Source organism: Equus przewalskii, chromosome 3 (assembly GCF_037783145.1).
Source record: "Equus przewalskii isolate Varuska chromosome 3, EquPr2, whole genome shotgun sequence".
Taxonomy (NCBI): Eukaryota; Metazoa; Chordata; class Mammalia; order Perissodactyla; family Equidae; genus Equus; species Equus przewalskii.
The window spans coordinates 24879210-24906367 of record NC_091833.1 but is presented as its reverse complement, the minus strand read 5'-3'; the positions used below and the strand labels follow the sequence as shown (position 1 = coordinate 24906367).

At 36.8% G+C, this 27158-nt stretch overlaps 1 protein-coding gene across 2 annotated transcripts in view; it reads right to left on the bottom strand.

The window, feature by feature from the left end:
- CNTNAP4 (contactin associated protein family member 4) overlaps nucleotides 1-27158 on the bottom strand; it is a 263723-nt gene that overhangs the window by 77750 nt on the left and 158815 nt on the right. For both annotated transcript variants that reach the window (XM_008518257.2, XM_070613914.1), the window contains exons 10-14: nucleotides 23687-23858; nucleotides 17416-17522; nucleotides 14822-14941; nucleotides 5090-5287; nucleotides 1005-1161 (exon numbers count right to left, since the gene is read on the bottom strand). In XM_008518257.2, the coding sequence (XP_008516479.2) occupies nucleotides 1005-1161; nucleotides 5090-5287; nucleotides 14822-14941; nucleotides 17416-17522; nucleotides 23687-23858 (754 nt within the window). The remainder of the gene's footprint in view (nucleotides 1-1004; nucleotides 1162-5089; nucleotides 5288-14821; nucleotides 14942-17415; nucleotides 17523-23686; nucleotides 23859-27158) is intronic.

The window sequence follows — 27158 nt, the reverse complement described above, 5'->3', positions numbered from 1 at the left end:
CATCAAACATGTAACACTAAAAGTATAGTTATGACTCCATATAGAAGCCTCCTTCTAGGATATTCTAAAAGAATCTGTCTTTTGATACAGCATAGTCTTGATGTTTGCCAAATAAATAAATGGAATATCATACAATTCAAAATGTGAGCTCAATTAACAGCAAACTGATGACTGGAATTAATGTACATTCTGTAACCAAATCAATCATATTTACATCTAGATGGACTATTAATATTTTAAAAAATTATTTTTATGTACAGATCCAGTTGCTTAATGATGTAAGAGATATATATGGTATGTTGAAACATGAATATGAAAATTTAAAAATATTTCCACTTCATAAATAAATAAAATCAATGTACATTCCAACTCTAGTCTCAATATAATAAATATCTTTCTTAATTTTTCAAAAGAAAACATATGCATAAGACTTCTCTTCTACCTAGAAGAATAATTCAAGCTCATTTCAAATCCCTAAATGTTATAGATTTCCTTTTTTAAAATACGATAAACAGACCATTAGTTCTTTGTGGTGTGATTTGTCCTTTAAGAAAATAAAAGAGCTACATGTTCAAATAACTGTGGGAAATTCTATGTTTCCATCTTTAAAGATTTTATAGGCAGGTTATTGAAGAAATGTGTTTTAGTAGTTAGAGGCTATAAATATATTTTGAGAATAACAGAATTCTTAATTGCACTTCATTTTAAAGAGAATGATAATTGGCTTACAATGAAGAGGAAACATGAAACAGATGCCTCTATTTCATCATATTACAAAAATAAAACGTACATGATTCATGGTCCATCACAAAAAAATTTAAATAAAAAGACATTGGTCTTAACATTTAAGATTCAAATTGATTATAACATATTTCATCAAAACATACTTTTATCTAAATTCTCCACTGTACTCATCTGTTCAGTATTTGCCTAGCTATATACGTTTTGAGTGATTCATTAAAAAAAATAAACTATTTTGCATAAGGAAATCATCTGGAAATCACCATTCGTTCCGGTCAGCATCACAGTTGCAGTAATACTGAGAATCAATGCAGTGCCCCTCTAATCCACAAGTACATTTTTGAGGATCAGGCAAAGAACCTCCCCAATAAGTTTGTGTTTCATTGGTCCTTCCAACCCACCAGCTCAGAGGGGTTCCATCTGAAAGACAAATGTGAGAAATGTGACATCTTCATTATGGCCCACTGCCATCCATCCAAGAGTAATGCCCTTCCATCCCCAATCATTAAAAAGAATAACAGGAGAAAGAGACAGAAACGTTGATTTAATGTAGTGATATTCCAAACACTATAATTGATGGCATTTCCTTAAGAAAGCTTTTTAAAAAATATTTTATTTAAGCTTAAATGATTGATATATTTTTCTTTGAGTAGAAAAGAAATCAGCAGTTCCTATTTAATTCAGGCATGATACTAAAAAATGTATTGAGAGCAATTCACATATGTAATTTCCTTAAAAATAATTTTTGAAAAAGGAGGCATCAAAATACAAACCACAGTAATTAACATATCAGAAACAAAACTGATTTGAGATTGTGGAAATGCCCATTAAAACATGTGGAATGTTATGTAAAGTCACTGATTTATCTCAATATATTTATTGGCTAAAAATATATTAGCTGTTTATTAAACATTAGGCATGGCATCGCACTCCCTTGTCGTAATTTAAGATATATTTGTATATCTCAAGTATGTCTTTTTTTCTTCCATTTATTGGCTTGGCTATTTATTTTGAGACTACAGAAATAACACTGAAAGATCTCTATGCCTGAAGCAAATACTACATTCAAAAGCTACGTTTCCCTCAGCCAAATGCATTTCTTTCTATGATGAATGTCGAGCTACCAGCTCCTTCTCAGAGTTAAAACTAAACATGATGCCAAGGAAATGGAGCAAAGAATAGATGGAACATTTAGGGGAGGTATGTAGGCAATCTGTCTTAGAAGTAAAAAATAGGTTGAGAGGGAAAATCGTAGTCATTTGAGAATCAGGGCATGAGAAGAATGTGATATCAATCAGTCAGCTCTTCAAACGTGTTTGATCATTTTTCTGTTGCCTTTCAAATCTTTTAAGTTGTTGCCGTGAGCCCTACTGAAAATCTGGGACTTCTACTGATTTCTCCTTTACTTACAAATACCAATGCTCATAATAACTATTAGATCAGACCTCTAGTAATGCTGACAACCTCTCTCCCAGCATTACTATACATACCAGTCCATGCCATGCCAAAAAAACAAGGAGTTATTTGGAGCTTATTTTATGCATAAATACATTAATATCAGGAATTTTCATCTTGTTTTAAATGCATGATGAACTCATCAACCAAAGGTGAAACCATCTTGAAACATTTAATAGATATATTTCAACATACTGCTCAAAATATTATGTGATCATAGATTATAAAGAAAATAAATCATTATTCCTAAACATTGAATAATATTTTTACATCTAAATTTCCTATTTTCTCTATAAAATAGAAACCACAAAATGTTTTAAAGGTACTAAATACCTTTAGTTACCTTCAAGACTTTTTGAAGTGTCTTGAAGAATTTAAATAAGTACAAGAAAGAATTCAGAAAATCAGGAAAAATTTTTTAAAGTTAAAAATTAAAATGATAAAATATCAGGAGTGTGGTAGAACATTCCACTTGCTATAGACAAAATCCCAAATGACTTGAGTATTCACACTGATCTTCCTTCGAATGTGCTGGGTCTCAGATCCACAGTTTGCTGAAAACATATTTTCATATACATTCCACACATATTTTCATATACGTTCCACTTTACTCATCCACAGTTATGGCACCACTACTGCTTGAAACTGCTATATCTTCAAGACCAGAAACTAAATTTAACTTGTCTAACACCACCTTCTTATTGTGAAGTCAAAATCCAATTTGTTCTCTCTCTTCTCCACCTCAAATCCATTCTACATGAATTCTAGGGTCATGGACCCGAGGAAAATCTGAGTATTTAACAATTATCATCATTCCTTGTTCTACAGCCTTCTAGAGTTTACTACTTCCTTTTCTAGTGGCTCTCAAGTCTGCCTGAAACACCTGGGGAGCCTTAACAAAAAGATGCATGGGCACCACTGGCCATGAAGTGGAGATGCCTTCATTTTCTATGTCGTCCCCTTTACTTTGCGTGGTGCTTGCTCACCAACCCCTTGGCGATCTTGTTTTCTGGTTCTTTTAGAGTTTGACTCATGTGTGACTTTGATGATCATCTTTCCTTTTGTCTTTCTTTCCTAGTTAAGCAACTCAGTTCATTTTGTTCCATCACATTCACTTACCCTTCTGTAAGTGTGGTTCTCATTCTCTTAGAATGTATTTCCATATTTGCTCATCTGTTTTTTAGATTCCGAGATCAATATTTAGCAACAATGAACAATCAGTTGCATACTAAACTGGTATGTTAACTATAACCATGATGCGCCAGAGACATGGGAACGAGAGGATCTCACATCATCCCCTTTCTACGTGTTATACCACCCAATCATCACCACACCCCCGTGAGGCTGGTATGATTGGCCTCATTTCAGAGAAGAGAAAACAAAGACTGAGAAAGGCTTATCTGTCCAAGTTCTATCCCTTCAATGAGAGACCTGGAGCTTGAACTTTGACCTCTCCCCATCTCTAAATCCTATGCTCTTTGCACTACAACTATCTGATAGTCACAGATAGGATTGAGGTTCCGGGGGAAAAGATCCAAGGGGAGACCAGCAAGATGGGAAGGGTTTGCAGGGGTAAAAGGATGAATAAGAATATTCTGAAAAAGAGAAAGAAGAAGGAGGAAAAGGAAGAGGAGAGGGGTGGAACTCAGGCATGAGGGAGAAAATAATCTGGTTGTATTAAGTGAGTGGAGAGTAAACAGGAGAAGGGCTTAACTGGAAACAAAAGGTCCAAATGTCATTCCAAGAGTTCAGTTTTTCTGCATGCTCCATACAACATAAAATATTCACACATGAAAAGCGTTTCTTTTAAAATTCTCGACCTTCTATCTGGAAGTCCAACCTCTCTTAAGACAACAAACGGGAATGAACACTAACAAAGTGGCTTTCTCGTGCAGATGTCTTAGAATCTTCTCTCATTTCTAAAGAAAAATACACCTGCTGGAATATTGCTGCTAGAAAACAGTGTGTTGGCCTGAAGGTTGCATAAACAGGTGGATCCAGAATATGCAGTTTTTGTGTCCAGACAGAGGAGTCTGTTTTGGACAGACAGGAGATAGGAAGGCACCGGAGCTTCTTAAACAGAAAAGTGTCATGATGGAAGCAGTGTTTCTTAAAGGCTAATTTTCTTCATAAAGATTAATATTTTGGATTATATATTGGATGGTTAGAAGACATGGAGAGATGCAAGCTGGAGGTCAGTTGGAAAGCCCTTGCAGTAACTTCAAGAATTAGGTCATTGAAGTCCGTACTAACACAGAATAGTGGGACCCGAGATATGCTCCCATAATGAGACATTCTAAAGGAAGAAAACACAAAACCAAAAACAGAATTTAGGAGCAGACTGGTTATTAAAGGTAAAATAAAAGAAAGACTTAAGATGGTCTTCTGATCCTAGTTGAGCTACTGAACAAACTCTGTTTCTAGCAGCCTGTTCTAATTTTCAATTATATCCAGAGGCTAACTGTTAACAATCCATGAAAAAGCGGCACACAGAATAGTCCCTTTCAAAAAAGTAAGTCATATTTTTATGAGCTCTTTTCCACGACAAAACAAAGTGTACGTGTCACTTGCCCTTTATCGGGAATAAACACGGCATTCATCCAGTGTGAGAATGAAACCCCTCTCTGTACAGTTATCCGATTAAGGCCAGGAAGAGACTCTGAAGGCAATCAAGGCTTTGAACAAGCCTCAGTGTAAACTGACCTTGTTCTTTTCTTCAGGCAATAACATCTCTGTGACTTCCAGACTGTGACATGTTTGCGAAATACACAGGGAGCACACACCCTCAGCGGCTAGATGCCACCACCTTGGCAGACTTAAAATCCTTAGAAGCTGGTTAAGTAAAGTGCACCATGCAATATGTGCAGCGTGACAGATGCCTCCGTTTACTTACCTGGCTTATTTACAAGCCGTGACTTCTTGCAATAGTAGGTAAGCTCCTGTTCACAGTGCTCCGCATGGTTAATTGTGGCCTGGAGTTGCTCCATGCTGGCCGTATACTCGAAAAACCCAGCATATGGGTTGTCTGGATTGGTATTTCTGACTCTTGTTAAGTCAGAGCCATTGTGCTGTATGATGGTCCACGCAGTTTCTTGTATGCAGAAATGGGGGAAGAAAGAGAGGAGACCATCACTAGTCTGCAAAAGTTAAAATAAATAAAGAAAATCAAAATCACCTTTTATCTGAGTCAAATTCTTCTAGTCATCAAACCTCTCTGAGAGGCAGAATCAACACAAATGGATTCTTAAAATTTTTAGATTATAGCACAGTGATTCTTTTCCCTGAAATTTATATGATTGCCATTCATTTGCAGTGATTTTATTTTACTTTTTCAAATAATTTAGCCAGAAAATACTTATGGAGAAAAATATTAAGAAAACTGATTATTAAAATCTGTGGTACATTTCATCAAATCTGATACTCTGCTTTTTAAAAGATACATCATTTTATTTTTCCCTCAAAAAAGGGAAAAAATGCTGCTTATTATAATTGTGAAATATTGCTGATTGTTGACACACCCTGAATTCAGAGATGTTACAATGTGAAAAGAAAGTTCTCCTTCAAATGTGCAAAATGTTTTAAATAACATAATGTAAGCAATGACGGTTCTACTCTTAAAAATCATTTATGTTACCAGCCAAAACAGAGTCAGATTTTTATGGCCTGTACGTATCTCTCTTCAGACAATATTTAATTATAAGTATACATCTATTTCTTTTTAAATCAAATTTGAAATATTCATTTTGCTATCATGTGATCTGCATAGTTACACAAGGCAATAGGAAGTTACTCCTTTGAATGGAACACATCTGATACAGCATCAGCAACTCAACTAACACAAAAAATAAAATATCTTTGAGTATTCACTAGTGCTATCACTATTGGCACCTGAATGTCTGTAAACATCTCCATCATACTGATTACCAAAATTATTTAGATGAAATAAAAATCCTACAATGTCATAACAGAAGATAAACATATTGTATCTATCCTTCAACCTTCCCAGCAATAGACTTCATATTATATTACTGTGATATATGCCGGCACCAGAACAGATTAATCAAGAGGCCTCTGATTTAAGAGGTAGGAAACAGATTGGAAGTTGTCAAAACTCTGCTATATATGTGCTGTTAAGTGGCATAACTCTTCTGCATTACAGAGGAATATTCCAAATTGAAGGAAAACAGTAGGTAGAATTTTTCCCCCTCTTTTTAGTTAATACATTCACATGGATCAACAATCAAAACAAGATAAGAAATTTCATTCCCAGCCCTCTCCTGGTCATCAGAATTTTGAATAGATAGACCTGCTGAATAAACGAGGCAGGAGGCAACTTTGACAGCCTTATTGGTTTCCATGTGTGGATCATTATTTTTCTATGAAACAATAGCTGTTACTTTTATTTCCACCTTGCATTTCAGCTCACCATAGAGCTTTATCAGCAAATGATTTTCCTTAAAGAGGACAGGATATATGAGCTAATGAAATTAATTATGGATCGCCAGATAGCCGTACCGTATAGAGACCATCAGATCTGAGCCGCAGATCTGGTAGGTCTGGCTAAGGAAGTCAGGTAAAATCTGAACCTCCATTTCCAAATTTGGAAAATAAAGTGGCAGAATATAGGAGGCAATTGTATAATTTTAGCCAACTCAACCTTGGCTATGACAAGTTTCCGATTATTAAGCAGGCAAATCTGTTAGCCTAGCCTCTGTTGGACTCTGCTCTTACTGTTCAGCAAAATGATTCCTCTTTTCTTGTGGTAAATCAATGACACGCATGAGGAAGCTCAACTCTGGCTGAGTAGCTACCAAAAGAACAGGACAATCAAGCTGCTTGAAGCCTTTGTTTCTTTGCCTCACGGTCCAATCACACTGAAAGGGACTTCCCTATCCTTTAGCACCCACAAGGTCACAATTAACACATGATCTAAAGGTCTTTGAAGGTGTTGTAAGAAATCCAAGACCATGGTGCATGACAACCATTAAAGAGTAGGTCATAGAAAGGTTTCCTTTGGAAATTCTAAAATTTCAATATTATGATAGTTTCTGTAAGTGATTTCATCTTCTAATGAAAAAGTGCTACAAAGTGTGAAGTTAAACAGATGCCACACTGATTAGACAATCTAGATTTCCAGGGGAAAGCAGTTGACGATAGATTCTGAGCCATGGAAATGAATGCCCAGGAGCCACGTTCCAGATATTACGTGCTTTACTAACAGAGGAACCTCTCAAAACTATTAACCTAGAGCCTCTTTATTGTTCTTTCAGACAGGATTGTGTTATCTGATGTTTCTACAAACAGCCATTTAGAATTACAACTGTGAAAGACATAGACTTCATCCCAATTTGTAATTCAATATTTTGTGATTTATTTTATTGGTCTTTCCCCTTGGTCTGTAAGCTCTATGAGAAGAGTAATAGTTTCCCGTTTGCTAACCATAGCATCTCCAGCACAGAGCACGGAGGCTTGGCACAACATGCAGACGACATCAGTTAAAGAAATGAGGGAATAAACAAACGAATGAATAAAGACAGTGCATTGCTCAGACTAGAGGACAACCTTCCAGGTTATCTGATTCTGATTCTTTGGTGGCTCTGAGAGTTTCATTGCCTTTTAGCTCTTTCAGAGCACTGTAAATTGTAGATAACTGATAGAATTGCAAAATAATGGTAAGTCTGAAACTGTGAAAGGTATGAGACATTATCCTACTTGCAAGTTAACAAATTATCTCGCCTCATATACAACTTATATCAACTTATCTACATCTATCTACATGTAGATATAGATATATACTAACAGACACAGGAGGTCTCTGGATCAGGGACCATTTGCTCACAGAGAATCTTAGCAGCATCGATTCTCTACACCCCAATTTCCCATGGCCCACACATTGAGTGCCAGATGCACCCGCACATGCTGGAGTTGTGCCACAAGAGAAGAACTCTAAAGTTATGAGACTTGGAGCTTATAGAGAACGGCTGGCATATCTTCTCCTCCCCCCAATGGAGGAACTTTGGCTCTGGAATGCAACAAATCTTTTCTGAGGAAAGGAGGGCCAATCCTTAGGTTTTTCTCACTCTTCAAATGTAGGCAAATGCATCTGGGAGAGGTAAGCCTTTAAATCTCTCCAGAGAAAGTCACTATCTCTTACTACCAAGCTTCCAGATTTTTTTTCTTTTTTTTTTTTTTTGGCTTAGCAAGCAAGGCGTTGTTTCCCTACAACAAGTAATTCCTGTCTATAGACAAGCAAATTCTACCTGGTGGCGGTTTGATTGACTTCCCTCCTCCACGACGCAAGAAGCCAGTTTTGCTTCTATTTGCACCTTCATTTCAGTATTACTGATATACAAATACGTCTGTTCTTTGGATTCTCCTTTGAACTGGCTGTAACATCTTACCAGTTTCCTCATTAATAATATGTTAAACAAAATCTTTACAGTGTGTTTTTTAGCTTTTATTTTTATATTTGTATAAGGGCCGTGATTTTATTTTTTTGAAAATTACCCTTTACTAATGCAGAGAGAGTTGTTAAGGTAAGGAGACACAGGGAAACGAGTAAGAAGAGATAGCTGAAATAGGCATGAAAGCTATGAGATTTAATAAATACACTAAAAAAACCCTGAAAGGCAGTTTGGGTCTACCGGTGTCTCTCCCTGCAGAGATTTCCAAAAATATAAATTGTATGTAAAGCAACTGAGTAATTAAGAACTTGATTTATCTTAGGCTGACTGCTATTTTTTAGTGTGATAACAGTGTAAAGAAAAAACATGCTGTTTAAGCAACACAGATGCAAAGCTTGTGTTCCTCCGTGCTTAATAGCTGGGGGTGATAGATGTGATAAAGACTGTAAGAGCAGGTAGGAAGTGCTGTGTTAAGGAAAGCTGGGAGATGAAAGAGCAGCAAGCATCCTGGAGCGAAATGACGTCAACAAGGCTGCATCTGAATGATAGTTAACTCTCATAGCTATGAAGAAGGCCTTTATTATTGAAATCCTAAAGTAAAAATAATTTTGTCAGTAGAAGTCCTATACTCTCCAGCATTCTCATGGAATGGTCTCAGGAACCCCTATCTCAATATCACATGGGGAGCTTGTTAATAGGTCAGAGACCCAGGCCTTGGTCTCGAAACTTACAGAGTCAGTGAAACCAAATCCAGGAGTCTTGGTGGCGCAGTGGGAAAGAGTGAGGTTAAGCCATAGAATTATCATTTTCACAAAAGTTTGAACGATACTGTTCTAGTTCTTATCAATTTCTCCTTACTGAAACAACTGTCCTTACAATGTAATGTTTGATAATGAGAAACTTCTTGAACATAAAACTATTTCATTATTTTTTAAAAAAGCAATGGATTCAGTGTGGAAGAAAAAAGGCCCCGTACATTTCAATAGGGACGGCCACTGGGATTCATATTATCCTGACTCCACGTTTTAAAATTCTATTTAGAATACTCTGTTTAGAAAGAATTTACAGCCTTTAACATAGTTTAGGAAAATGTGTATTCAAAAGAGATTTTTTTTTGTTTATATTTTTTAGCTACAGCTTAAAAATGGAATCATTTGTTGGAAATAAAGTCTAGACTAGTAACTAGATTTTTTTTAAGTTACATTTGCAAGTTATTGATTCAGCATTTTGTCGTGTTTTCATAACTGTTCTCCTTGGTTTGTATAACTGGAGGATATGTTATTGGCTACAAGCAATGAGACATTGATAGAATGTAGCTTTTTCTAGTGGAAGAATTTTCGGGCTGGAAGAGACGAGACCAAGGTTCAGTTCTGATCTACCCCTAATGACATTCTTCAGCCAGCCTCACTGAACCTCCCCAGGTCTTGGTTTTCTCATTTGCAAAACCAGATCAATAAGGAAAGTTTCAAGCTGTAACATGTATTTCTCACTGGTTTGTTACATTCTGGGACTGTCACTTTTGTTTGAATATATTTCAATATTCCTGAGCTTCTGAAGACACTTGGCTGTCTCCTAACTGGATTATCTGTATCTCTGCCCTCAACAGCTTGTTTTTCAAATGGCTGTAAGTGTTGTAAATGGCCCCTTTTTCATCAATATTTTTTGATAATTTTCCTAAAGTACCTTTAACCTCTGTGTGTGTGTGTCTGTGTGTGGGTGTGTGTTTGTATATATATATTTACTTCAAGTCTCTTAAAGTTGTTGTGAGACTTATGTAACTAAAATAAGGTACATTAATTAGCAATGTAATACGACAGGGTAAATGTTGATTTAATAGAAATGAACCAATTCATTCAATAAAGTGAAATTGATAATTTCCTTATCATTTGGATAAGAAAAAACTCATATGGCCTATAAATTACTGAATTGTTACCCATAATAAACATAACATATGTATATATGTATGTGCATATAATCAATCCTCATTATCTGAAGATCCTCATTATTCATAACCCCCAAATCAATACTCGAGGATCTCTTGTTCACCTGCAGACATGAACAAAGCAGCAAAACATGTGAGTTGCCCAATACAGAGGTATCCATCTGAAGCTGGACAAGGCAATGCTCTAATACCATGAGCAAGTATGCCATTTGTGGTCTATTTAGTGTCATGTTTTCTGCATTTCCGTGCTTTTTCTTGATGATTTTGCCATTTAAAATGGCCTCCAACTGTAGTGTCGAGGTTCTAGCTAGTGTTCCTAAGCACAAGAAGGCTGTGAGGCGCCATACAAGGGAACATATGTGTTAGATACAATCCGTTCCAGTGTGCTATAGTGCTGCTGGTTGTGAGTTCAATGTTAACGAGTCAACATCATGTATTAAACAAGGCATCTTTCACCTGAAAAATAAGTACAAAGTGATGTATTGATCGGCTGATGAGAATGCTGTGACCAGGGGCTCACAGGAACCTAATCTTCCTGTATCTTCCCCTAGGAGCAGTGGTCCAATATTTGCTAACTCAGTGTCTGTGGTTACTTTACAGAACATACTATCACAGATAATGAGAAGTGAGTGTGTGTGTGTGCACGCGTACATGTGTGCGGTGTGTTTCTTAAAGCTCTAAAGATTAGAGGCTTTTATTAACTTGGAGTTATCTGATTTACAGAATCAACACTTTACACAGCATGTGAACAGTTCAGGATGCATTTGTGGGAACAGAGGATGCACAGGGATGCAGTGACAGCCTGTTAAATCTCACTGACAACCCAAGCTACGCAAACAGGAAAGATCAAAAGTTATCTGGCACTCGGATTCCTATCTTTCATTTGCAAAGTTTTACTTTTCACTCTGTGAGGTCTTTTCACACTTAGGTTTAATTCTCATGTAATAGAGCAGGGTGTTCTCTAAAATTTGAGAACCACGGATCTACAACAGAGATTCCCAAATGTGGGTACACAAAAGAATCAAGTGGGAAGACATTTAAAATATTGGCTCTATTGCCCTGCCTCAACCACTGTGTGAGCCCCTCCTGACGCAGGGTGCTGCATGGGAACCTGAACTGTGCAGACTGAGGAACCTCACTGAGGGGACAGATGTGGAAACCACCAGCTGTCTTACGTTGCTTTGGTATATGGGGACAGTACTATGTTCTGAATGTTGGCTCCTCCTCGCAAATTCATATGTTGAATCACCTAAACTCCAAAGGTGAGGGTATTAGTAGGTGGCACCTTTGGGAGGTGATTAGGTTACGAGGGTGGAGTCCTCACGAATAGGACTGGTGCTCTTACAAAAGAGACCACACAGCCCCTTCCATCACATGAGGATACAAGAAGTCTGCGACCCAGAAGAGCGACCTCACTCGACTATGTCAGTGCCATGATCTTGGACTTCCTAGCTTCTAAAACTGTGAGAAATAAATTTCTATTGCTTAAAAACTACCCAGTCTGTGGCCTTTTGCTATAGCAGCCAGAACAGACTAAGATAGGCAGTGTCCACAAGGGTTGTGAGAGCAAACAGAAGCCAACTGGCTGTGTTATGTGAAAAATCTCTAAAGACACATTCTATAGTAACTTCCCAAATATATGGTGCCAAGGTTTTACCAACATCCTGTAGTTTTTAGAATTACACATTAATAAAAAGGAACTTTTGCTCTGATATTCAACTGCCTTCTCAGTATCTCACTTAAATGTGTAACAGACATCTCAAACTCAAAATGTATAAAACTGAGCTCGTGATCTTCCCCCTCAAATCTTTAATGGACCCCATCTCAAATAATGAGAACTCAGCCACTCCAGTTGCCTAAGCCAAAAATGTGGTGGTAGTTTTGGTTACTTTTCTTCTCTCACACCTCATGTGTATTCAACGAGAAAACCTCCCTGCCTCCTCCCACCTACATTGCAATTATCCAGAGCAAGCCACTATCATCACCTCTTGCCTGGATTCTTGCTTTACTTGAACTTGTCTCTAAACATGTTTCCTAACTCCTATTATAGATACGCATATACAAATACATATATACACATACAGATATATATCTTATATAGATATGGTCTCAACTTCTTTCTACTCCTGCCCCTTGATAGGCATTTCCCAGCACAGGAACAATCGTGATCCTCTTAAAGGAAGTCAGATTGCATCCACTATTGCTTAAAACTCTCCAATGTCTTCTCATTTCATTGAGAGAGGAAACACCAGAGACCTTACAACATTGCTGTCAGGACCCCATGACTCTTCCCCTCCTGGCCCCGCCCTGCTTGACTCTCTCCTGCTCCCCTACTACACTCTCTGTTTACTTGCCATCCTCCAGCCACATTGGATTTGTTGCTATTTTCTGAACACAGCTGGTTAGATCACCTCTCTCAGGACTTAGCACTTGCTGTTTCCTCTGCCTGGAAGGTTCTTTCCCCAGATAGGCACTGCTTGATTTTAAGTAGCGAATCCTCCTCTCAACACCTCCTGCCTCACTTTAATATTTCCCTTTTCTGTTTGTCTTTCTCCACAAAACTTTGACTTTCTAACATATAGCATTGTCCAACGTAAACTTTCTGTGATGACGGAATAAGCGGCTATTGAGTAGTTAAAACATGGCCAGTGAGATGGAGGAACTGACATTTAATTAAATCTTATTTGAATAAATTAATTTAATTTAAATTTGTAAAATTTATTTCAATTCATTTAGTTTTATCAATTAATTTTAATTAAATCTGAATCTAAGTAAGCGTTTGTCCTAGTGGCTACTGTATTGAACAGCACAGTTCATCTAGAATCCATTTCTTTGTGTTTGATGATGAAGGAATCAAGATTCCTTTTTTACAACATTTACATACAATTTTCCCCAGCCCCATTAGTTGAAAAGACCATCTGTCCTTCACTGCATGTCAATGCCACCTTTGCACTAAGTCAACTACCTATATACGAGTGAGTCTGTCCACAGATTCTCTGTTTTGTTTCATTGGTCTATTTGTCCATCCTTGTGCCAGTCACACACTATTTTATTCAGCCTATCAGTACAACGTCTGCACATATGGTAGAGTTGAATCCTTCAACTTTATTCTTCAAGGTTGACTTGGTTCTTCTTGTCCCTTCAAATGTGCTGATACATTTTAGAATCTGCTTGCCAGTTTTCACCAAAACAGTTATACCAACAAAAATCCTGCTGGAATTTTAATTTAGGTTTGCACTAAACCAATACCTAGTTGGGAAGAATCGACATTTATACCATATTGAGTTTTCTAATCAATGAAAATTTTATATTCTCGATTTATTTAGGATTTTAATTTATCTCAAGAGCATTTCATGCTCATCTGTGTAGAAGTCTTGCACATCTTTCATTAAATTTATTACCATGTATTTGACATTGTTGATGCTATCGAAAATAGCATCTGCTAAAATTTCATTTTCTAATTGTTTATTGCTGTTATACAGAAATAAAATTAATTTTTATATTAACTTGATATCCAGTGATCATACTAAATTTTAATAGTTTATCTGTAGATTGTTTACAATATTCTCAACACATAATCTGGTCATCTACAAATAATGAGAATCTTAGTTCTTCATTTCCAGTAAATATATTTTTCGTTTCTTTCTTTTGCTTTATTGCATTGGCTAAAACCTCCAATACAATAAAGAACAGAGTGGTAACAGCAGGCATCCTTGTGTTAACGCTGGCAACAGGGGTAAAGCTTTCAATATTTCACCATAAACTGTGATATATGCTGTAGGTTTGGGGGTACTCTAACAAATTAAGGAAATTTCTTTCCAATAGTAATTTATTGAATTTTCATTTTCTCTTTTATCACGAATGGATGTTGAATTTAATCAAACACATTTTCCATGACAATCAATTCCTATTTAAATATATGTAGGTAAAGAATTCAAGAATAAACTTAATGTTTATATACATTTGAAAAGTAAATATTTTTCAAAGCTTTCACATGTATCAATCATCTCAGAGAAATTATCTATCATTTTTGTTTTGAGACTTAATAAGATATATTTATTATTAGATGTTCTACACAGATACAGATGCATAGAAAATAACATTTTAAATCATTACCATTAAACTATTTTTAAAAGATTTATGTTAAGTTTTTCTACTGAACAATATATATTTTAATCAAGTTGCAAATTAGGGCAACTTTCTACTTGTTTCATTTTAATTTTGTGTGTTTAAAGCATTCATGCAAATGTACCGATTAAATGAAAGTTGATTAACTCACCAGTCATGTTGCAATATAGAAGAAATGGTTCTAGGGGACCACTTCCATCTGAATCTACATAGTAAAACCCTGAAGTATTTCCTCTGTGCTTATAGGCTTCACATGACTGCTCATAGATAGCTGTAAAAAAGAAAAAAAAAAGGATCATCATAAATGGCATACGATAAAATGAATCTCTTAAATTTTAATTTGGACATAAAACACTCCAAGTCTGGAAATTTAATATGTACCTTACTGACCAGGAGAAAGATAAAACATACTTAAAACAAAACTCATTCTTTTTTAAAAAAATTAATATGGACGAAAGTAGGCTAGATAGAAAAAGGAAGAATGAGGTTGTATGTTATGGCATTTCTTTTTATCACTAAAGCAATATGAGATTATTTAGCCAAAATGAAAATTTAGTTTATTCTTACATTAGGTACAAAAACAAAAGAGAAAGTAGGTGTTTTAATGTTAAGACACTTACAAGTATAATGTGACATCCATTTTGGACATCCATCCAAATGGATCTTTCGACGTTCATTTCAGCATTTCTAATTCTAGTATCACCTTCTCAGAACCCAACATCTGAAGCACAACATACAATCTCCTTAAATAATCTTTGCTACCCAATAATTATGCAGCAGAAAAGTTTTAAATAATGTTGTCTCTATTCTCCTTTCTCACATAAAATTATCTATAGATAAAAATCATTTTTGTCATAAAACAAATACGATTTACAAAGCTCCTCATCAATAATTTTAAAATTAATTTACAAAAGAAACTTCCTCTAATGCTCTGTAATGAGAATTCAAGATAATTAAAATTCAAAGCAGAAGAAAGATTTATATGAATTACGCCCCCAAGTGGTATCAATGCGTCTTGATCCATAGGGTGTTTTTCATTGTACAATTACATATGTGCCATGTACAAGATTTGAAATTAAGACCTGTATGTGAGGCAACCTCTCATTGAACACTCAGCCAAATGTACTGATAATTTCCATCAAGCTTTGTATTCTGTGAAATAAGAAATCAATCATCCCCTGAACGTCTTTCCCTGATCTATTCTAAATTTTTCAAAATTATGTTAATGAGTTTTTAGATAATATGAAACAACGTAACTAATTTTCTCTGTGTTACAAAAATTCAGATAATCATACAAGTTCTGTTTCTCCACTCCTCCACAACCTGATGGCTTTTTTTGGTTGCTATTATACATCACAGAGATGGAAATATATGCACGGATTGCTTTCCAGTCACATTTGTATTTTGTGTGGGCACATAAAAAGGGTTCATTTATACATTTCTATATGCACACGCAAATGCTCATAAATTCCTTGAAAGATATAGGCAGACTCACATGTAACTTTGGAGTGAGGGCTGGTATTAGACAGGACACATGATTGGAGGAGGGTAATTGGAAGTACTTTTGCTTTACACACATTGCTGGACATTTTATAACATAACAGTTTAACATACTGTTTTCTAATAAAATCTTTTAAAAGACCCCATCCCTGCCCCCTCCTCTACTCATGAGAAAAATAGTGATGGCTTCACTGTTACCAGGTTTGTCATCCTGGCCCATTTCTTAGAATGGTTACTGGCAAAAAATCCTCAGCTCCATTTAGACTACCCGCTCAAGAACCTAATAAATTAACTCAAGGATTGGATAAATTTGGCCCACAGATGAAAACACCTTATTTATTTATCATCTGATTTTTTTTCCTCAGAGCTGTTTGTGTTTTTATTTGGATTCAGTCATTGGTAACAATTAAAAATAAAGAGTCAATTAAAAGACATGCAATTAGTTTTCTGTTGGAGTTAGTGCTACAATGGGGATGATGGGAGATATAAAAAATTAAAATATACTGTCTCGCAGCCAGCTGGGTGACCTGGGTCAAGTAGCTTGGCCTCTGGTTACACGAGGTACGGCTTTAGCAACAGCAAATGTTCTTCATGATCTCTTGAGGCATGCCAATATATAAGTTGATGCCCCAGGAACGACTCTGCCTGTGCTGGTGGAGGCTTCAAGAGGTGGAGCCCAGAGCTCCTCCTGCTCACACCCTCTCCAGCCCTGAACAGGACTTCTGATCATCCCCTTGAGGAGCCCCCAGGGCTGGGAGCCCAGGAGTCCAGTCTCAATTCTGGCAGGGTTGAGGTGGTCATCAGAATTAAATGAGTTGGGACACATAAAATACTTAGACCCACACCTGGCATTTAGAAAATACTCAATAAAATTAACTATTATGATTAATATCATTATCCAACATCCTTATCCTCATTACCCTCATTAACAGGAACTTATTCTGCATTGTATTTTATGTTCATCCTTAGCTACCTTTTGTTTTCTATATATATTTTCCCTTTGCCAGCTAGCCTTCTCTTTTCTATCCTGTTTTATATCACCTATTTCTGTAAGTTACCTTGACTACCTTATGAAAGGAGGTGTAGACTGAAGATAATCTAGAAATCAACTGGATGCTAAAATGCAGGGTTGTACATTCCAATACATGGTTGCACACACATGGACATATATACACACAGCAATGAAAAGGGAGATGGAACGAGGAAATCAGAAGAGGCAAGAACAAGGAGGTGTGTCTGGCTTACAGTTGTGGCAAGTGGCTCCCCTGTAACCAGTGTTTGCACAGTTGCAGTGAAAGGTGTTCCAGGACTGGGAGCATTCACCGCCATGTTCACAATAGTTGGGCAAACACCTAAAAGAAGGTGCAGACACAGTCACTCTTTTTTTTCATTTTGAGATAGCATAAAATATTGATCATTTATACATGGTCATGTGAAAGAAGAATGTCTACAGTAACCTAAAGAGCAAATTTAACATGACTAATGGTTATTCAGTCTGTCATTATGGCACTTTAATCACAGAACTAAACCTTAGATTGATAAATTCATCAGATTTCAACCAATTCTCAGGTAGTTGTGACTGCTTAATTTTCAACATGTCCAACTACATCAGAACCCTTTCTTGGCTTAAGCGACATACCACTGATTCAATATGTTGCCCGAAATATCATTAGCTTACATAAAATAACAACATTTAATCATATTGATTTATTACGCTGAATAATTAAAGGAAGAGCGAATACAGAAGAGGGAAGGAAAGAAGTAGGAGGGAGAGTCATCTTTAGTCAGTTAGCATATACACCCAAGAGTGTTGAAGGTGTACGTATAGACACACAAATTCCAAGCAGGGTGTCAGGGTGCCCTAGGGTGCTGAATCGAACTCACAGGGGCTCCCAGGATATTTTAAATCTTCAAGGGAAATACAGATATACTCAACATCGGTCAAACATTGTACCACTTACTAGCTTGAGGTGGTTCAATTTCAACATTTGATCATAACACATTTCTCTTAATGATGTCCTATCTTTGAGAAGCTGGATTTTTAGTAGTTGATAAAAAACAAGTACCATGTCAAATCAATGTTGAACAAAACTGAGGGTGGCAGTGCATGATGTGATCCCCAGCTTTGAAAAGTTGCACAATACCCAACAAGTAAACACGTGCAATTACTAAGTAGTTGTGTTTAATTAAAAATAAAATTAAAATATTTTTCAAATTATATATATATTACTTTTTCAAAGGGTTACTAAATCATTGTTAGGACACAAATACTTATAAAGTTGTTTGGACCTAAGCCACTTTTAAATGAAACTGTTAGGTATATCTTTTGGCTTAGAACACTGTGAAAACATTAGTGAACTATGTAGGGCACCATGGATCAAAAGTTGGGGAGTTTCTATTACCAACTCAAATAGCCCTGATCCGACTGTTGATGCTTTTTTAGAATTTACATTGAAAGATACATTGAGACCAAGGCTTGAAATGCTCTCACTCATCTCAGAATAAAAAAATAAATAAACTACAAAACCTGTCAAGAATATATTCATGATGCGCTTCTGCCACCTTCTTCATTAAAATTAAGGATGGGATCTTCGTGTTTTGCTTATAGGATTTTTCCAATTTTAACTGAAAATAATGTTACTGATTTTTCCTAATTACAAAAAGCAGATATCCACCATACAGAAATCAAACAATCCAGAAAATAATAGAGGAGAAATATAATTTACAATCTCATTATACAAAAATTGCCACTATAAATCCATAAATATATACCCATCTGCGTGTGTGTATATATTTACAAAGATAATCATAACATACATGTTATTTTATGACCTGCATTTTAAGAATTCAAAAATAAATAATGGGCATCTTTCCATGCCAATTAAGTTTATATATATTTCAGCATTTTTATAGATTCACAGGAATCCATTCAAATACTGTTTCATGATGTATTTAATTTTTTAAGCATTTCAAATCAGTAACAATCTAGAAGAAAGAGGGAAATTTTTAAAAATTAAAACAATAACAATCCTAGTTGGTGATCAGAAAAGAAAAAGGATAGAGTAGGCTATTCTTTAACAGACCTCAAGGGATGTTTTAAAAGGAGGCAGATATAAGTGGCTATACCTAAAATTCTAAAAAGTGAATCTTTAATTTTCGTGACACATGTGCTGTTTCTATTTGATCTGCTGCTGAAAGATAATGAATCCGTTTTCCTCAACTCTTGTTAGACTTGACTTTTCACATTTTTTAATTACAATGTGAAAGACTGGATTGTGGATTTTATTTAAATTCATCATACAGTAGTTCCGTTTGACTATTAGTACGTAACCTTTGGCAAGTTACACTGTATAATGATGTACTGATTCTCATATAATGTTCTAAGCAATTATATTTACAGTTTTCTCCTCAGTAGTCATTCCAATACAAAGTAAAACAATCCATTGACCCATTTTCTGTAGCCTCCAAAGCTTTTCCTTAGACATCCCCATCATTATTTTCATTACTTGTGAACTTGAACAAATGCATACATCAACATGCCCCAAACTGAAGTGACGTGTATGCTTTTGGTTTATCCTGATTCCCTGTCCATTCCAATTTAAATTTGAAAAGACCTTCACATAATGTAAAACTTGGCTGGAATTAATGATATTGAAGTAAAAATCTATATAACACTATCACATTTAGGAAAATTAAACAAAGTTAGGTACCTATGGGTCCCAGGATAATGGTGACCACCTGAATTCAAATCTCATATCCTTCTTCAAAACTATGAAATCAACAAGAACCAGCCCCTCACGCACTATCTCCTGTCTTTTCCCCCAACAAATAAACAAGCCATGGCTTCAGTATTACAGGAGACAGAATCATAGCATGATCTTCCAACCAAGTGTTAGCAGCATAAGGGAGAAGGAAGGAGGGCAGGCTTACGCAGCTCCTCAGAGGAGAGGAAAGGGAGGGTAAAGGAGCGGAGGGAGGACAAGGACCAGCCTGAAGGGAAGATGGTGTGATGGAGGCCTGAGGCCCAAGCCCAAGGACTGGGTGCTGGAAGCAGACTGGGAGAACAACCTCATGGAGATGTGAAGGCTGGAGGCTGGGAAGCCAGGAGGCAGGTGCTGGGCCTGCCGAGGTCACCATGGTGAACACTGTCACACAGAGGCCTCTTAATTCTTGTCAGGAGTCTCTGTCACACCACATCCTCTGCCTTATTGCACTCAGGGAAGCATAGGAAATGTCAGGGCTGAGATGGTGACCTTCCCCAATGAGTTGATATTCTCAAAAAGCTGATATCAAAAGATATACCTAAAAGTATTGTTTAGTAAGTGGTTTAGGTCCAAGCAACCTAATAAATACTTATGCCCTAACAACTGTCACCCCTACCCCTGCCCGTGGCCCCAGGCCCCACCTGGGTTTCTGCCCCAAGTTACGGGGACATGCACATGGGGCCATGGTCGGCAGCTCCCTTTGCAGCTCTGTCCTCACCACCATTGAGGGGCTGACTGCCCTCACCCCTCAGTCACTCCCCACGCAGATTTCCTGACTTAGGGCCACCTCCCCTGCCTGTCCACAGAAGACAAGAAGAGGGCTTCTAGATAAGTGTGTGTGAGTGATTTGTGTAAGGAAGATATGTGTGTGTAAGGAGGGTAAGAATGATCTTATAAATGGGTGGATGCGTGTGTAAAGATGGTGTGGGTGTGTGAGGGTGTGAGTGTGCACGTGTATGGATTAATGAGGGACGAAGAGGTATGTGAATGTGGGTATAAGGAGTGTGTGTGTAAGGAGCTCTGGGATATGTGAGTGAGCATATGAGTGTGTATGTGTGCATGAGAGGCAGAGTGCAATGACTGTTGGTATATGTGTGTAAATGATTGTGTAACAGGAGTGTGAGCATATGTGTAAATGTATGCACACTTTTATATGTAGGTTTGATCCAACTTAAAGTTAGTTACAGTAAAAAAAGAACTACACTACATTGTTTAAGTTCCTGTCAGATTTTTAAATATATTTCTAATGCTCCTGTTTGCTTTTAATTGCAATGTATTGAACCAGTAAATTATGTGTTTATTATACACAGATCAAATATTAACCACCATAAACATTAACGTGCACCCAGGGGGGCTGGGTGGCATGGCGGGGAGACATTTCGGGGACTTTCCTGGAATCAGAGGGCTTCGATTTGATGTTGGTCTCTGCCTATTAGCCAAGACATCTTAGCTAACTTACTTCACCTCTCTGTGCATCTGTTTCCATATTTACAAGAAAAAAAAAATACTACTAAGAACAGGTTCTAAGGGTTTTTGTGAGGACTAAATTAAAACAATTTTAGAACATAGTCATTGCACAAGTCTCTCACATACATTACACACTCATAAACTCACATATCCAAATGCTCCTTACACACACAAATCCTCACACACACAATCCCTCACACATTAACCCATATACATGTGCACACACATGCACACACATACATCCACACTGTCCTCACACCCTCACACACCGATAAGGTCATTCACATATGCATTCCCACACTCTTTACACACTCACATATTCCTTCCACACAGTCACTGAGACACCCAAACTTAAATAGTAATTCATGTTAAGTGCTTAGCATAGAGCCTGGTATACAGAGTTTTTTTAAAAAATAAGATTCTAATAATGCTTTGGAAGCGATGTCAATGGGTACCGCACGTAAGACCAAAATAAATGCATATATGTTTTCTTCTGAGTGTTAGAGAATGAGTTTAGAGATACACTTGAAAATTTAAATGATATACAAATATAAAAGCTACTTTGATTTTTACTATTATTTTTAAATTGCTAGAGTTACTGTTAGCATAAAGTTTTCTTTAAAAAAAGACCAACATGTGTAATCTAGATCCATCCATAATTTGCTCACTCGTTCTCAAAATTGTTTTTTAGGTGTGGCACTGAAGCCATACATTCTCCAACTGTGCTGTATTGTACTCTGTTTTACAAGTGTGTAGTTCCAGAAGGCAGGCAACACGGATTCCTTACATATAATGGCAGCTTCAGAGAAATCCACACTGGAGAAGTATGGATCTACTTATACCAAAGGAATTTTCTGTGATGTGGGATGGTCAGTATGACTCTACCGCTCACTGTGGATGACTGAGCCTCTCTAGTGGCCCCCGATGGCTGTTACCTCCCAGAGACAGGGCCCCCCCACCTCTCCAAGTGAGCCCCACCTTGAGGGAGCAGGTCAGGCAGCCTGGCTACGTGTCCTCTCCAAAATCAGGATTCAGGTTCCAGAGCTGGTGTGGCTGTAACTACGGGGAAGGTCACTGTCATTTAATCCCCCAGATCAAGCCAATTGAGGTTTATTGTCTAAATCATCCCTCTACATATCATCTTCCATAATAGAATCATTTTATCTACAAATTGGGTTAAATAAATAAGTGCATATTCATAGACAGGAAGTGATGTCCATCTAATCCATTGCTAAAGAAGTTTATAATTATTTTTTTCTACACAAAAACAATATCCATTAGTGTTCGAAATAGGCACCACAGACATTGATGGATTAAACGGTCTATCAGATATAAACAGATGTGTTTATGTGGATAAAAGCTTTCACACAAATGAAAAGTATTTTTAAAACTCAGAATTTATGTATTTATTCAAAATATATACTGAACGCTACTACAGGATAGGGGCTAAGTTTGTCACTCTGTGTAGTTTTTTTAAATCTATAGTGGCCGTGACGTTCCATTGAACTCAATAATTAAAATTAACAGCCTTGAAAATAAAGCATGACTGGCAAGATTATTTGGCTAATGTTGCCCATGCCTAAAAATACTATTAAATTATTAACTATCAATTATTATTTTAAAAGTGGCTCGCCCTCTACAATTAACTCCCAAATCTCGCACTCTTACGTCCTATACTAGGGTTCCTATTGAAACTATGGGATCAGCCTTACACCTTGATCAATACTATGGCTCCAAAATTTTCCAGAGGAGAGGTTTCTTTCCATTTTCCCCGCAGAGAAGATAGCAATGGGTTGTTAAAGGCACACATTGGGAGCACAGCAACCAGTTAAATCCCTAAGCCTCTGAAAATATGATTCACCTGTCAGGGAAGTAAAAGCCAGTGTGATAACTAAGCAGATGGGTCTCTGACTTATCAGTACCTGATGATCAATATCACTGAGCGTGACCTTATCCATTGAGTCTAATGACATATTTTTGTTACATTTTTACCTACCTAAAATTATAGCAGCGTCAACATTATCTTTTGTGAATTGTTAGCATGTGTACATGTAAATAACACGGTCATATGACTTCTATCTAAACTTAATCATTGCAAACATGAAGTATAAAACTAAAGGCATATTGTCCTTATTTCCAAAGTAAATATATAATCCATTTCCTGTGGAACAGATGATGGTGGGAAAGAGGGAGAAAAAAATGTTCATTTTTATATATGAATTTCAATCTGCTGCGAAAAGTTTGAAAACGTACATGTCGACATAAAGGAATGAAATTGTCCTTACCTGTCTGTGATTCCACATGAGTCTATCTGAAGGTCACTGAAGTTCCCAAGGGACCCCTGCTGAACTGAAATCAGATCTACAGCCTTGTTACTGATCGAGATGAGTCTCATACAGCCCTGAAATCCACCAGGCGGATTTTTACACTTGGATCCAAAGCTGTTGCCAGGGCAACCTGAGAAAAACAAAACAAAACAAAGTAAAACCAGGAGACATCATAATGAATCAGGATTCAGTATCATAAAATACTTCGTTAAAAAATAAAATAGGCATTTGATTATTTCTTAGAATTCAAAGGAGAAAAAGCCCATTGAAGTCATCATTCATTTGATCTAAATTATAAATTGCAATTCATACAAAGTATTTCTTTTTATTATCATGGGATTCATAAGAAATTATTACTGTTTTAGTAACTATGTGCAAGGATGTTAACTTGATCCAAATTTTTTAAATATGCTTATTAGCTCCAGAACCCGAAACATGATAGCCAGCAGTATTCAGCTATATACCACTTAAACACAAAAACTTAGCCTTTTGGAACACAAAAAAGAAGAGCATAAGGGATGAAAATGTGCACCGTAGATAAGAAAAGGTAAATCAATAATGGTGAAATACCTTTGTTTTTAAAGCTATTTGACAAAGGAGTTATATTGACTTGGAATAAAATTACCAACTATTTTATTTAATTAAATGCTTTATTTTCATATGCATATAAGAGCCACATATACACACATTTTAATAAATCATTACATCTTAACGTCCAAAACATTTCACTATTTGATTTTATTTATTCTTTGCCCCATAAAAGAATGTTCCACTTATACTGGTTTTCAGACATTTATCTAAGACTAGTGTCTAATTATTTAGGTAATAAAGAAATATAATATCAACCATTATTGTCTAGCACTTAACGATGCTTTAAGTGTTTCTCTATTCAAGTGAAATAAATAATTTTATGGCGTATAAACACATATATTATATTTATGTATTTTTCATTAATCTTTCTTTGCCGTTACAGTTTTCAACCACTATCCCAATTTCAAAGAATAAGAAATCAATCAGTAACTTCCTAATTCTGGTACGATCCACGTTAGTTTTCTACCTTGGAACTTCCATTATAACGAAATATTTTTACTGAGGATCTTTCCCCTAATGTTTTGTTTGCCTAGCAAAATACATTTACATGGCAAGTAAAGGCCAGCATTCATATTTAAAACTGTTATCAGGCACATTGAAATATTATATTTTAACTGTGAAATTTCAAATTTAACATCTCAAGAAAAGGTGATGAAAGATTTTTAGTATCAATTTATTGTACTTGGCACTACACGCATTTTCAGTGCTTAAAATTCTTCTGTGATGTAGGATATGGTTACTATAATCTCAATATGTTTTCTAGATGACTTATTAACCAATTAACAATGTTAAAATAAAAACTGAGAGGACAACAGTTCAATCATATTTGGGGGCAATTACAACATGCCAGGAATATAAACAGTTCTGCTAATCTCCTTTTCTCCAGGTAGCGTTTCCTGACACATTTCAAACTATTTCAGAATAAAATAAATTGTGCAATATGCCTGTGGGGAACAAAACTAAGCAAACTCATAGTCACCAGGAAAGGTCAGGGAACTTTACAGAAAGCACAGCATCATATCATGAGGCACTTCATAGCCCTAGCTACCATGTTTAATAAGCAAGAGATTCTAAGAACAAAGAAGGGTTCAAGCCAGGTCAGTCTCATTAGCCTATGATAACAGGCATCCACAATTTAATAGAAGGCAATAGCAGAGGGAAGCTCAGCACTGAACCCATTTGAGATGAAAGTTCTAAAATGTGAAGATTTCTGGGGAATATTTAATGCTGAATTAATGGCTGGATCCATTACCAGAGGCAGTCAGCATGTTAAGCACCTCTGAGGATGACAGATAAATTATCACTGTGTGTCACTGTGCCAGGAGTGAGACGTCGGATTTGACTTCATGGTGGTGTAGCCAGTTCAGTGGATGGAGAATGTTTGACTCACACAAGCAGGAGTGTAAGAACTCTGCACACAATTTGCGATCTCCAGCTTGCACTACACAGTGTGTTATTCAATAGCACAAAGACTGCACAGAGGAATATACAGAAATTAGACATTCATCCATCCTCAGTCTGGAGAGCTCAGATTTAAAATTCATAATTTATAAATGATAAAAGTAGAGCACAATGCAGTCTGGCTTTTTGAAAAGCACTCATTTTGGGGGGAGAAAAAGTGAAAACTGACGGACAGAGAGTAGAATTTGGCATGGCATATGTAGGACACTGTGAGTCCAGAAACAGTGCACTCTTCCAACATGACAGTCACTCTCAAGACTGGCATTGAAGGGAAAGACAATCCAGGCTGTTGGAACAGATGCTCCTTTGCAGTGGGGCATTGCAGCCACTAAGATAACTGGAAACTTGCAGTTGAACTGAGAGAGAAGTGAAGGAGAACTGACGGGAAGTGTCTCAGAACATGGGATGTTTACTTACCTGAATTAGGTAAACTGGCTGAAGAACTAACTACCCAAGAAAAGACTTGACCTAGATAAAAGGTGACCAACTGTCGGAGTTTGCGCTGGGACTCTGGGCTTTCATTGCCAAAATTGGGAAGAGCTGGTGACCCCACTTAGGCAACTGGGGCCCCAGGGCCAGTCCTGCACTTTAGGATTCTATTCTAGCCCTCCTCCAGGCACACTTTGGCCCAGGCCCCAGGAGGCCTCATCAGGGAAGGTGATGAGCCTGCTCGAACCCTCTCCCCTGTAGTCCACTCCCAGAATCTAGAATTCCCAGCCCAAAAGTCCTAAGCGGGCTTCCATAGGGGAACCCCCTCTACCAGTACCTGGAGGCACAGGCTGGGAGGAGGAGGGTGAGGTGGGGCAGCAGAAGGCCTCCTGCTCTCTTTTGGACCCTTGCTCCCAGCCCTGGAAATGTTCGGGTGCCCTGGAGTTTGCAGGGCATGTATTTAGTGCTCAGCAGAATCTCACGCCAAACATATTCTGGTGCTGAAGGATGCTGATAGAGAAGATGATTAATAAACAGAGACACCTAAGTAAACTTGAGATTGGTTATTTTTTTTAAAGACTCCTGAAGTTTGAATTTTATTATGGAAGGTTCCACAGTTTATTGTTTAGGAACTTAGGGACACTTTAATAGATCTCCAATTATAAAGAACACGAGGAGAAGAATAAATCCTGAATTCAAAATCAAGTTTACCTGGGGAGATGATGTGATCCTGGAGGGACAAATAGGGCGTTGGCAATATTATCTTTCTAAGCTTGGGAAGGCACGTGTAGATGTGTATTTTAAAAAAATAATTAGTATTCTTTAAAAAGCATATATGGTGTGAGATGTGAACAAGAGAGGAAACTGGCTATGGGATATGTGGGAATTTGCTGTATATCTTTGCAACTTTTTGGTAAATCTAAAACTATTCAAAAAGCTAAAGTTTATT